General features: G+C 40.5%; 1 protein-coding gene across 1 annotated transcript in view; it reads right to left on the bottom strand.

The window, feature by feature from the left end:
• Nucleotides 1–14,757, bottom strand: part of FCHSD2 (FCH and double SH3 domains 2) — a 201,083-nt gene that overhangs the window by 9,019 nt on the left and 177,307 nt on the right. The window contains exon 14 of the mRNA XM_054724870.1: nt 4,162–4,293. Within this exon, the coding sequence (XP_054580845.1) occupies nt 4,162–4,293 (132 nt within the window). The remainder of the gene's footprint in view (nt 1–4,161; nt 4,294–14,757) is intronic.

Here is a 14,757-nt window from a genome sequence, read left to right as displayed (position 1 = left end):
AATATACCAAAGTTGAGAGTATGAGCCTCAGTCAGGGCACGTACAAGAATCAACCAATGGCCCTGGCTGGTGTGGCTCAGTTGGTTGGAGTGTTGTCCCATGCACCAGAAGGTCTATTCCCGGTCAGGGCATATACCTCGGTTGTGGGTTTGGTTGGGGCTTGAGGCACGTACAGGAGGCAACTGATTGATGTGTCTCTTCTACATCGATGCTTCTCTCTCTCTCTCTCTCTCAAAAAAAAAAAAATCAAGAATAATAATAAAAAGACTTTTATTGCTGTCCTTGTAAAAAAGTCATGGAGGTCCATGCAAGTTGTCCAACATTGTTATATAAGCAGACACCTTCTTGATCATACCACCTCCAAGAAGTGACCAATTCTTCTACCTGACAAGGTCAGGTGCTCTGCATGGCACCAAGGACCCTAGAGAGTCTGGTCTCCAGGTCTCTTGATGCTCTGGCCCTAGCACACTGGTCCTATTCCCTGAACACACCAGGTACCCTTGCCGCTATGCTTTTACCAGGCTGTTCCTTATTTCCAGCAGTCGCTGCTCCCTCTTTCCCATCCAGTGAATGGGTTTAGATTACTATGAGTCCAAGTCCAACTTCAGTCTGTAATTTTCAATTAGCTTCAGAATTTAGGCAAGTGACCATAAGACCTCTCTGAGCCTCAGTTTTCTTTTTATTCTTATTAGAATGTAAGCTCCATGAGAGCAAAGATTTTGTCTGTGTTGATCAATGCTAGATCCTTGAACTTAGTTTTTTAGGTACATGGAAGGTGCTCAAGTCATATTTGTTGGATTAATGGCTTGGGAAGGGATTAGAAAAAAATACTTATGGTGCCAGGCACACAGTTCTTCATAAACGGCAGCCACCATTATTACTCATGATCTGAGGCCCAGCTCATGTTTTCCCAGACTACCCACAAGGAGCTGGTTGCTTCTTCCGCCTGCTCTCATAAGGCTTTGCACATCCCTCTAACACCGACTACCATGGCATCATAGCTAGCTGTTCGCCCTTGTGGGCTTCCCACTAGAATGACTTACTTAAAGCAGGGAAGGTAATCTCCTCAACCCAACTAAAGACAGCAAATTGGTCGGTAAATGGTTATTAGTAAAGACATGGTCTCACACTGCCACCTAAAGTCCTAATATACAGTGACAGCCAAAACTCCAGAAGCAGCCATGCCCTCAATTACCCCCACTCTCTCTCTAAATTTCCTGTTTTCTTTTAAAACAATATGCTTTTTTCCCCCTGAAGACAAAAGTAATGTATGTCATTGTAAAAAAGCTGAAAATATGCATAATTGAGATGTTAAGGTATATACAATTTGGTATCTTCCTTGACATAGCATTTCTTATTACACAAAAAACTCATATTGAAATTTTCAATTATTTTCATAATATTGTTACATTATATCAGTAGTTAATATATTTAACTATTCCCTTATTGGATTGCCAACTTTGAGCTATTATAAAGTAGATGCTTTATAAAATGATGAAAGAACATTGTGTATCCAAAACATATTTCTATATTGTGGGTCATTTCCTTAGGATTTATGCTAGTAGGTTCAAAAGCTATGAGCATTTTATTTTCATTTTAAGTTTTTAATGAAAGTTGTATGTAATATTTATTCCTGCATCTTCTCAATTGTTTCTTCCTTGTATTATCCCTTTTCCTTTCCTACTTGGCAAGATTTAGCTTTACGTTTAAGGATCTTTTTGCGGTCTTTGTCCAGCTTTAGTCTAGTGATAACCACCTTGCTGGGGAGAATCATCCTTTCGGATGGGCATGGATCAAACATTGTACTTCTCTCTCAGCTCTTTGGAAAGAGGAGAAGACATAATCTTCCTTCGAATGCGGGAAGGTGCATTGAAATGCCTTTTACGGTTCTTGCTCCGGTCAGAAGTCACAAAGGGACTGAACTTCATTTTGACCGCTGGCGCTCCTAGGAAGGCCGAAAGAGGGAAGAGACCCACACGCTGTTTCCGGTTCTCTAGGAGCATTTTTAAAGTTTTTGAATCTGGTTCTTAAATACAGCTTTTCTTTATTTTCACAAGGTTAATCCAGGCCTTTTTGCTATTCTGGACTATAGGAATCACTATTGGGCTTATATTTAATCTCCATTCTAGCCTGTCCTCTATAGTTATCTATATCAGGATCAGGGTTACCGTCTTAAAAGCCCAGTCTGACTTTAGGACATCCAATGGCTCCTCCCAGGCAGGATAAAAGGCAAACCTAGGACCCTTCTCCACTTAAGGATCTCAAATTTTAATTCTGAAACTTCAAAGTAAATACAATATTGAGACACGGTGAGATGGGGAAACATTCTCAAAGCTAGTTTTATAATCTCTATAACAACTCTCCAAGTATCTCAGAAGATGATTTCAAATTTTCAAAAGATAATCTAAACAGTTTACATAAGAAAAAAACCCCCACCCCAACTCTTTCAGAAAAGAGGAAGTATTTTTAATTTAAATATACAATGAAAGGTTGTTAAAGTAAAAAGTCTGGAAATCACTGATATCGAGGAGTAAATACTGCCAACTTTTGGCTTATCCAGGGATGGGGATGGTGGGAGTGAGACTATCGCGTATATGATTGCTGAAGATTCTCTCCAGACCCTTCCTCTGTTGTTGTCCTCTAAGCACTGGGTTTCCATCAGCATGAAAGCCAGAGGAGGGTTCATTTGTTCATGCCTTTCTTACATCATTTATTTATTCCACAATTTTTTACTGAGTACCTACTATGTGCCAGGCACAGTCCTACATGCTGAAGACACATAGACAAGGTATACAGACACAGACCGGTTTCTGCCTCCATGAACTTTTAGTGGGGAGTCAGACAAAGAAGTGTAAAAACAAATAAGCTTAAGTGTAGTTGATGACAAATGCTATACAGTAGATAAAAGAGGGCAGAGGGCAAAGGGATAGAGAGGAGTGACTGAGCAGTCAGTTATGTATTTACGTGGTCAAGGGGAGACCTGAGGAGGCACTATTTGAACTGAGCCTCACTGAATAGCAGAGGGCAGTTAAACAAGATTTGGGAAAAGACAGTTCTAGGTAGAGGAACAGCAAGTGCAACGTTATCAAGACAGGAAGGAGCCTGGAGCCTTTGAAGACGGAAAGGCAGCCAGAGTGGCCAACGTATAGTGAGTGAGGGGTTAGGAGGGGGAAGGGTCTGGCGTGAAGCTAGGGAGACCGGCAGGGGCCAGACCAATCTAGTGAAGAGCTTGTTTTTCTAAATGTGATGGGAAGCTTAAAAGGGTTTCAGGCAGGGGAACAAAATAATCTCCTTTATGTGTTGAAGATAATTCTGGCTGCAGAATGGAAAATGGACTATTGGGAGGCAAGTATGAAGAAGGGATACCAATTACGAGTGGTTTTTTTCCATTTACTGTAATCAAAGCAATGACCTAGACCAAGATGGTGAAAAGGGAATGGATTCAGGATACATTTTGAAAGTGGACTCAATAGGACTGACTGATGGACTGGATGAGCGGAGTGAGGCAAAGAGAAAACGAGGGGAACTGAAACCCAGTTTACTGAGTAAAAACTTAATGTGCAAGCAGGGCAGGGGTGAGTGAGATTGAGAACTATTATACTAAACCAAGTTTGGATATTCTGGCATCTATTTATCCAGGTCCTTGCTTAATATGGAAACAAGAGTTGGTTATATCAAGATTAGGAAAGGTAAAGATGAACCACCTGCTTTGTAAAGAAATTTTATTTTAATACCAATTTGAGGATCACCTTAATAAAGGGTCTAGTGTTAAGCAGGCAACTGATAACAAGAGTTAAGAGTTCTATGTACTGAAAGTTTATCAGATGCCAGGCACTATGACAAGTGCTTTGCTATAAAAGTGTTATTTAATTTCAACTAGCCTTATAATATCACCCCCATACAATAGATAAGAAAACTGAGGCTCACAGAGACTAAGGGACTAGTGTGGTCATATAGCTCCTTAAGAGGCTGATACAGGATTTTAACCCAGGCAAATGACATCAGAGCCTAGACTCTTCACCATTATGTTATGTTGCCTCTAATATTAACTGAACACCAATTTTATGTTAAACACAGTATGAGAGGCTGGGCAGATACAGTTACATGTATCTTCAGAGCTGTTACAATTTAGTATGAGCAATGTGTTAGAGAAATACAAACCTTGTACGAATAAACAACTTTGCAGGTGAGTGGATAATTTCTTAAGGTGCCAGAGGGACTGGAACTGCTGTCATCAAAAACATCCATGTTGTCTTCAAACTCTTCTTCTTCTCTTTCAGTATCTGCATTAAGCTAGGAAAAATCAGAAGCCATTGGCTACCTTGAAAACTTCAAGAAAGTGGTTGAAAGCAAGAGAAATACTTAAAACCTGATTATTTCAAAATATTAACTTATTCAACTGCATCCTATAAATAAAAGCCTAATATGCTAAGTGTCTGGTCGTCCGTTCAACCAATCAAAGCGTAAAATGCTAATGATATGCTAAGGCTGCTCAACCACTCGCTATGATGTGCACTGACCACCAGGGGGCAGATGCTCTGACTGGTAGGTTAGCTTGCTGCTGGGGCCTGGCTGATCAGGCCTGAGTGAGCTGGGCCGGACATGCCCTAGAGCCTTCCTGCAGTCCCTCCCGGGCTGGCCAACCTCCCGCATCCCTCCCTGGCCCTGATCGTGCACTGGTGGGGACCCTCGGCCTGGTCTGTGCCCTCTCGCAATCTGGGACCCCTTGGGGGATGTCAGAGAGCTGGTTTTGGCCTGATCCCGCAGGCCAGGCTGAGGGACCCCACTGGTGCACAAATTCGTGCACCAGGACTCTAGAATAGAAATAAAAGTATCTATTCTCACTCGCATTTTTCATGTTATGAAAGGTCACAGGTTTTTAAAAACCAAGAGTAAATGTCTTTCAAATTTTTATCAGCATCCTTTCACTTTTCACTGTTAAACACCAACTAATAAAGACCTCTTACCATTTTAAACTGATCATATTGGGGAACATCAAAAAGATTTCTAAATGCTACCAAGGATGTAGAGAAACAGGCTTTCTTCTATGGATGATAAAAATGTAATTTGATATATTCCTTAAGAAAAATAACCTACCTACTGAAATAAAAATTAAACATACCACTGATCTAGCAATTTTACTTCTGTAAATCCATTAGAAATAAAAGCATTAGGATGTGGGACTATATAATCTAGGATGTTTACTGCAACATTGCATGTAGTATCAAAAGCCTGAACACAATCTATATGGTCATCAATAGAGGAATGTCCGGATAAACTGTGATGTGTCTATATTATAGATCAATAACACCAATTAAAAATGAGTTAGGGAATAGAAAGCCCAGAAATACACCCTCCCATATATGATTTGCTTTTCTACAAGGGTTCCAACACTATTCAATGGGGAAAGGACAGTCTTTTCAACAAATGGTACTGGGAAAATGAGATATCTACATGTGAAAGAGTGAAGTAGACCCTTACCTTATAAAAATTAACTCAAATTGATCAAAAACCTAAATGTAAGAGCTAAAACTATAAATCCCTAGAAGAAAACACAGGGGAAAAGCTTCATGACACTGGATTTGGCGATGATTGCTTGGATATGACACCAAAAGCACAAGTAATAAAAGAAAAAAAGATAGATTGGACTTGATCAAATAAAACACTTTTATGCATCAAAGGTCAGAGTAAAAAGGCAACCTACAAAATGGGAGAAAATATTTGCAAATCATATATCTGATAAGGGATTAATATCCAGAATAGTATATAAAGAATGCCTAAAACTCAACAGTAAAAAAACAACCCAATTCAAAATGGATAAAGGACCTAAAAAAACATTTCTCCAAAGAAGATATCCGAATGGGCAATAAGCACATGAAAAGATGTTCAACTTCACTAACCATTGGGGAAATGCAAATAAACACGTTACAACAAGGTATCACTTCACACCCATTAGGATGGCCATTATCAAAAGACAGGAAATAAGTGGAAAAACTGAAGCACCTGTGTACTGCTGTTAGGAATGTAAAATGGTGCAGTGCTGTGAAAAATGGTATGGAAGTTCCACAAAAAACGTAACATAGTATTACCATATGATCCAGCAATTTCACTTCTAGGTATATACCCCAAAGAATTTGAAAGCAGGGACTCGAATAGATATTTGTATGCCAATGTCAATAGCAGCATTATTTACAGTAGCCAAAAGGTGGAAGCAATCCAAGATGAATGGACAGACATACCAATGGAATATTATTCAGCTTTGAAAAGGAAGGGAATTATGACACATGCTACAATATGGGTGAACCTTGAGGACATTAATATTAAGTTAAATAAGCCAGCCACAAAAAGATAAAAACAGTACAATTCTACTTATATGAAGTACTTAGAATAGTCAAATTCACAGAGACATAAAGTAGAATTTTGGTTGCCAGAAATTGGGGTTTGGGGGGGGGGGAGGTGGAGTTTTACTTTTGAAAGATGAAAAGAGTTCTGGAGATGGATGATGGTTATGTCTGCACAACAACATGACTGTACTTAATGCAACTAAACTGTACACTTAAAAATGGTTTAAGTGGTCAATTTTATGTTATGTATATTTTACCACAAAAGGGGCATTTTTCCTTTTGAAATACAGCATGAGGAAAACAATTTTTAACGAAGTTTAAAAGTGTATTAGTCACCACAGCTAAAAGGCACATATTAATTAAAATGGTACAACATATAAAAAATGTATTTACCTAGAGTGCTGTCCATGATATTAAAGTGTAAATAATATTTATATAATCATAACTATCTGACAGGGGAAAGTAGAGTAAAAAGAGTAATGACTGGAGAACAGAGAGGTGACTGACTTGTTTTTTATATACTGTACTATCTGAACTATTAGAACAAGCATGTTTTACTTTTTAAACTAAAAATCCAATAAAGATGAAACAAAACCAGGCTTAAAGGTTTCTTTGTTTGTAGCTACATATAAGCACTTATTTGGCTACATTTTCCCGTTTAAACATTCAATGGCACCAAATGTTTGCACATTAAGGATATAAGGAATGAACAGTCAGAACTGGGCCTCACAGTAGAACAATTAATTAAAATATCAAATACCGACTATATGTTGAACACTATGCTAGGCTCTTAAATATGAAACGGAGGGCACCATCCATGCTTTGCAGGAGCTCACAATCCAAGTGGAAAACTACTGCAACTAAATGCTAAGTGCGTAGGGAAGTATGAATATGGAAGAGGTCACTGGAGAAGGTCAGAGATTTCCTGGATTTAATGAGTCAAAAAGGAGAGGCTGCCTTTATTGTTAAGTTCTACTTTTTAATAAATTAAAATGACTTCTCTTAAGTAATTATCACTAACGGACTCTCCTTTTAACTGCATTTCTCTAACAATATTCTACAGAATTTTTTTTTTTGTATGTGTGGGTTTCAGAAGATTAAATCATGCATATTTTCCATCCCATTTATTGGTTCCATTTCAAAATCCCTGTATATTCTCATTTATAACTACTATTGAAAATCTTCACAACCGAGTGAGGTAACTGTCCACCTCATCTTACAAACAATTCATCTACGGTCAGTCAGGTCGATGACCAAGTAGGCTCAAATCTTGACCTTTCAAATCACCTCAGGCTTATGATTCTACTATTTCCCAACAAGGCACTGTGTCTGTCATAGAGATGAGGATCATATGCTAGAAATTGCTTTCATATTCTAGTAAAGGTTATAGACATTAAAAAAACTGTTGCCATTACAAAACAAAACAAAACAACAAAAAACACACATACATCTTTAAAAACTAAAATTAAAGCCAATGTGGGTAGAACAAGTTTCCAAAAATATATAAGGAATGTTAATATGTACTGTGCTCTGGCACTGGGAATCAATCCAAAACATTTTATCTTGGCAACACTGTTTGATACTAAACATTCCGTCCTTCCCCTTTATATTCTGAGTTCACTTTTTGATTCTCATGAAAGGGAACGAAAGGTTGTAGCGACAGCAGTAAGGGTCACTGCCACGTGCCTTTTGCATTGCTCTGTTTCATAACAACTGCTCTCTTACCCTTTCCCCTTCCTGTCACCTGACAGAACTTCAATCACTATTCTTTCTAGCTGTACTAATATTTTCCCTTTCTTTGAAGTTGTAAAATGCTTACTCTTATTGCAAGGGCAGATAAGGACCTTTCTGAGTTGGTTTCAGTAGCCATCTTCTTGTACTTGGCAAAACAAGCTCTGAAAGGGCTTTAAGGTCCTATAATGAACTAGAAAGCAATGGGTCCTCTAGGTTCGACACACATGGGTTTGGATGCTGACTATGCCATTTACTTGTTGTGTGACTTTGGGAAAATTATTTAACTTCTCAGCTTAATCTCTATAATGGCGATAATACTTCTTCATATGAAAAGGTGTTCAACATTATTAATGAAATGCAAATTAACACTATAATGACATACTACCGAATACCTATTAGAATGTCTAAAATTAAAAAGACTGACCATACCAAGTGCTGGCAAGATTGTGGAACCACCGGTAACACCAGCATCCTACTGATGGGAATGTAAAATGGTACAACCACTCTGGAAAACAGTTTGGCAGCTTCTTAAAATGTTAACTATGTACCCACTATAATGTTGTCATCATAATTAGCTAGTTAATAATAGGAAGAGAGCAAAGGGGAGGCCAGGCGTGATAAGCATGGCCATCTGGGCAGCTTTACCAGGAAGCTACAGCTTCACGCTCCCCAGGAGCCACCGTCCACACCCTGTAGATCTCGGAGGAAAGGGCTCGAACAAAGCGGGAGACGGGTACATGCACAGCGAAGTTGGCGTGATGTAGGGAAGATGCTTGCCTGTCAGTCCAGCCTGGGGGGACAATGGATTGGGTAGACGGTGGCCCCCATCAGACATGCATGACATTTTGGAAAGTTAAGATCCTCAAAGCGTTCCCTCTCTCTTATTCACCTCTCAATCGTTCTTGCCCTCTCTTGCTCTGTGACCTGCACTGGCCCATGCACTTGCCTCTTCTCTCTCCATAGCCATGTGCCCTTAAGCAGCCACACGGCCAACGGCATGCAGACCCCACATGCAATGGACTACCGCTGGGAACACAAACTAAGCTAGCCAGATGCTGGACTTTAACATGGAGCAGAAACTGTGGGCAGTGGCCTTAACTCTGGCCCTGCTGAAGACAAGATTGGACTTCTCCCAGGAGGAGACAGACAGAGATGGGACCTTGGAGGGAACCCCCTTAATTTTACATCATCGATAAGGCTTTCCACAAAACCCCATCCTCCCGTGGGGGCCTCAGGAGATTCTTTTCCTCGGGGCACCTCAAGAGCTCCACTTCCACCGATAACATAACCCACTCAAAACATACGTTCAATGCAGTTTTTCTTGTCATAGCCCCATAACCCAAATGTCCATCATCATCAGGTGAATGGATAAACAAACTGTGGTATATTCATACAATGGAACACTACCCAGCAATGAAAAGATGGAACTACTGTACATGCATCATCATGGGATGATCCTCAAAATTATCATGCTGAGTGAAAGAAGCCAGACACCCCCCCCCCCAAAAAAAGTGTACACATTGTATGATTCTGTTTATATAAAATTCTAGGAAATTCAAACTAATCTATAGTGGCAGGGAGAAGATCAGTGGCTGATTGAGGTGCTGGAAGGAGCGTGAGGAAACAAAGTTCTCACTGGTGCATTCATATGTCAAAATGTACCTAACTGTATGCTTTAGATATGTACAGTCTATTTATGTCAATTATACCTCAGCAAAGCTGTTAAAAATATCAGTAAAGCTTCGAAATTTTAATGACAATTGGCCACATAGTACTTGAAAACGCTAGAAGACCACCAGCTATATTGAAAATAGGATGTTCTGCCCTAACCGGTTTGGCTCAGTGGATAGAGCCTCGGCCTGCGGACTGAAGGGTCCCAGGTTCGATTCCGGTCAGGGGCATGTACCTTGGTTGCGGGCACATCCCCAGTAGGGGGTGTGCAGGAGGCACCTGATCCATGTTTCTCTCTCATCGATGTTTCTAACTATCCCTCTCTCTTCCTCTCTGTAAAAGTCAATAAAATATATTAAAAAAAAAGAAAGAAAATAGGATGTTCAATGATGATTCAACAAATGCTTAAAAAAAAAGAAAAACAGGAATGCACAGCAATTAAAATGACTCATGATAACAGGTAGAGGGATAAAGGGTTAGCCACAGGGTCAGAAAGGACGGAAAAGAGCAGGGCTTTAGAGGCAGACACATCTGGGCTCAAATTCCTGCTCTCTCCACTTACTAGCTGTGTGCTCCTGGGTGAGATGTTTAACTCTTCTAAGTCCACCTCCTTGTCGGCAAACGCATTCAGAATTGTTGTGATCATTAACTGAAATAATGTAGGAATGGGCCTGACATAGTACCTGTTACAGAACAGATACTTTAATGATGTACAGTGAGCTCCCTACTTTTAGCAGTATTTTAAGCTTAGTTGGTACACCTGGATGGAGTAAACTGCTTATCTCCAGGTTCAGATGAATATTTTGAACAGGTACTACGTATAAGGATCTGTGTCAGGCACTTACAGCTAGGCAGAAAACCAAAGGACACAATACAGCTGGAGACACTTCTCTTAGAAGAGAAAGTCTCTACATCTTTTCAATGTCCACCGCTTGGTGTTAACGGTCACGAGACTGGTTCTCTCCATCTGTGGATACCACCTCAACAGACATACTCAGCTTGTGAATTCCCAGCAGCTAGCAAAGCATTTCATAAGCATTGCAGGCTCAATACACACTTACTGAATTAAACAAAGCTGATCCCAACTGGGAATTTGAAATGTCAGTTTCACTAAGAAAGGTGGGCTGTTTAAGTATAGAGTTTAATTTAGTCCAACAAAAAGACCACTGCCCATCTGGAAATAATGTAAACAAAAGTGACAGAAGATTTTTTCAGGTGTATTTTACAATATTCTACAGTCTACACTTATCACGTTACAAAAATCCATCATTTATTTTCTTTGGGATTAGCTCAGGTCAACAGATTTTCATATTTCAAAAACAAAGCCCATTGCACTGCAAGGACGATTAGGCATTGTTGAGGCAGATGGGAACCAAACTATCATCCTGAAGGCTAAACATATTTAATCTCTTTGCCTTTCAGAAACGTTATTATAGTCTACAGAGTGAGCGGAGTCAGAATTTACGTCGATGCCACGGTGCAAAATGCCTGGATTCCTAGAGAGGCTGCACAACTAAGCAGATGTCAGGATGCCCATGTTCAGTAGCCGGGAGAAGGGGCTGAAGACAAGAAAGTCACGTAAACAGTGTTAGCTACAGTTTGAGAATCTAAAGAAAAAATTAATAAAAGGAACAACAGGGCCCGGCTGGCGTGGCTCAGTAGTTGAGCGTCGACCTGTGAACCAGGAGGTCGTGGGTTCGATTCCCAGTCAGGGCACATGCCCAGGTTGCGGACTCAATCCCCAGTAGGGGTCGTGCAGGAGGCAGCCGATCCATCCATGATTCTCTCTCATCACTGATCTCTCTCTCTCTCTCTCTCTCTCTCTCTCTCTCTCTCTCCCTTCCTCTCTGAAATCAATTAAAATACATTAAAAAAAAAAAAGGAACAACAACAATAATAAACACCCAAGCTCAAACTGAAACAAAGAACTATAGACATCTGACCCAATAAATCTACTTCTAAGAATCTACATTACAGAAAAAATAAACCCAGCATGAAAAAAAGAAATATGTACACAAATGTTTTTTTAGAGTATTATTTAGACTACCTGGAGGCAATCTAAATATTGAACCTACATGGAACAGTTAAATGAATTACAGCACGCTTTCCTGATGGAATACTATACAGACGTAAAAAGGATGGTTATGAAGACCATTCAGCAATCTGGAATGTTAGTTGGAAAAATATGCAAAATTAACATTATTATGATAAATATGTTAAAAAAAAAGAATAGCAGAAAGAGAAAGAAATTACATCAAGTTGCTAACAGTAGTGTTATAAAGATGAGCTTTAGGTAATGTTTTTCACTATTATATTTTCTAATTATAGTCTAGTTATCTAACTTTTTCTATTCTAAAGTTAAGATAATTTCAAAATTAGGCTGTAAACTGGGTTTATGAGTAAGAGAAGGCAGGAAAATAAGAGAAGGGAGGGATGAGTGAAGGCTGACTGGGTCACTGGTAGCGATCCAATCATATGAAGCTGTGTGTAGGCTCCAGTTAACCATCAGTTGAATATAACAGTAGACTGCTCTCCTTTTAAAAAATGGTGCTATATTCTGTGAATCTTTGTCTCCCCCCCCCCACCCCCGCCGCCAAATCCTATATTCTGTACTACAGGATAACACAGAAGGCAAAGAGTTAATACCCAACTAAGTATAGTTCCTTCCTTATTTTATAAGGTAAATAGGCACGTAACCACCTTAACATCCATAAGGCACTTTACACTGCTGATGTCTAACAGCAGTATTTACCATGTTTTCCAGATGGAAGGGAATTCTAAACTTGATGACTAATGTTTCTGTTGGCATCTATAATGGAAGAAACAATTTAGTCCCCAGACTGTGCATTTGTGATTTATGCTCCTAGCCAGCTAGCTGTCAGTGTGAAGAGATAACTCCCTGTGAATAATTGCTGTCATTTAAAAGCAGGTTAAATAAATATTGAGGCTTCATTAAGCTATTTTGTGACTACATCTCTTCCTTATTTGTATTGTTAGTAGAGTTTCCACAAAATATATCCTTCAGCTGAAAGCGTGAAGACACAAGCTCCCCAAGACTGACCAGAGGAAAGGAAGAGTGAAAAGGGATTGATTGCAACAAGCTCCTTTCACAGGAGCTATGGTCTGTCTCTAAATGAGCTGGTGTCTTCGGACAGTTCTCAAAATACCCCATTTAATCACCACTCACTGCCCGACTGCACCCCTCACTGCCAGACACTGCACTAGGCACATCTTCATTTTCTTCCTTCACACTCAGAAGCCTTTTTAAAAAATCTCATTTTAAAGTTCTTCAAGGACTATCTCAAATGACATCTCCTTCTTGGACAAATGTCTTTCCTATTTTTCTGGTTGGTATTGAGCTTTACTGACGACTCTTTTACAAAATCACGAGATTTTGGAGTTAGAGGAGATCTTAGAATCATTTAACTTAACTTTCTTCCTGAAACCCAGAGAGAAGTGACTTTTTCCCAGGTGTGCAGATGAGTTAGGAGTAAGCAATTAAAAAAAAAATCTTTATTGTTGAAAGCATTACATAGGTCCCCCTTTTCACTTCCACTGACCCCTTCTAGCCCACCCCCAAAGCCCCTCTAGGCCTTCACCACCCTACTGTCTGTGTCCATGGGTTATGCATATATGCATACAAGTTCTCTGATTGATCTCTTCCCCCTCACCCCCCACCTCCACCTTCCCTCAGGAGTAAGCAATTTTGAGTTTGCCATACGGTCGCCCAGTCACACACTAGATCTATAAAAGCCTGTCTGCTCTTTGAGGAGAGAGACCACGTCTTGTTCATTTCTGATTTGCTCAGGAAGCAAGCACACAGTTAGGTGGTAAGCGCCAGCCCAGGTGATGTACTTAGAAAAGGTGCCAGTCCAAGGAAAAGCATGGGCTTGATTGGCTGCCAACAGAGCTGCTGATGAGGCCAAAAGCCAATCTGTGCCTGGAGTTAGCGGTCATCACAGCTCCTGTACAACAGAATAACCTGACGTAGACGGGAGTTTGGCTTTTAAAAGATGCAAGCTCTTCTAACCCCAAAGTCAAGTGGACGATGTGTGCTTATTTTCCCCCGCTGGGTTGCCAATAACAGTGAAATAAAAATAAACCTTCAATAGGTTATTTTTCCTTAAAATGCACATGCACACACAATCCTTTTTAAATGTGCAAGCAGAATGGTATGTAAAAAAATTGAGAAAACTTCTAGGAATGTTCTTAAATTTTGGCCAATTTCTCTAGCAAGGATGCCTTTTTAAATCTGAAGGGCACAAGCATTTAAATATGAAGGGCACTATGGCTATAGTGGGAAGTTGGAAGATTATAATTTTATTTTTTAGTTTGCCACTATTCCTTCCTTCCTTCCTTCCTTCCTTCCTTCCTTCCTTCCTTCCATCCATCCATCCATTTCTTCCTTCAACAGATGTTTACTGAATAGCTACTATGTGCCAGGCACTTTGCTCATGAATCAGGCAGGCATGGAGATTACATTCTAGAGAGAAAGACAGATAATAAAATCCAGTCAGCCGTTCAACCAATCAAAGCATAATGTGCTAATGATATGCTAAGGCTGCTCAACCACTTGCAATGACATGCACTGACCACTGGGGGCAGTCAGTTGACCACCGACCAGTTGCTATGATGTACACTAACCACCAGGGGCAGACGCTCTGACTGGTAGGTTAGCTTGCTGCTGGGGTCCAGCTGATTGGGACTGAGCGAGACAGGCAGGACATGCCCTGGAGCCCTCCTGCAGTCCTTCCCTGGCTGGCCAACCTCCTGCGTCCCTCCCCGGCCCAGATTGTGAACTGGTGGGGTCCCTTGGCCTGGCCTACGCCCTCTTGCAATCCGGGACCCCTTGGGGGATGTTGGAGAGCCGGTTTTGGCCCGATGGCAGAATGACCGGTTGCTATGATGTGCACTGACCACCAGGGGGCAGACACCCAATGCAGGAGCTGCCCCCTGGTAGTCAGTGGGCTCCCACAGGGGGAGTGCCACTCAGCCAGAAGCTGGGCTC

Source organism: Eptesicus fuscus, chromosome 13 (genome assembly GCF_027574615.1).
Source record: "Eptesicus fuscus isolate TK198812 chromosome 13, DD_ASM_mEF_20220401, whole genome shotgun sequence".
Taxonomy (NCBI): Eukaryota; Metazoa; Chordata; class Mammalia; order Chiroptera; family Vespertilionidae; genus Eptesicus; species Eptesicus fuscus.
This window is presented reverse-complemented; position numbering and strand designations above follow the sequence as displayed.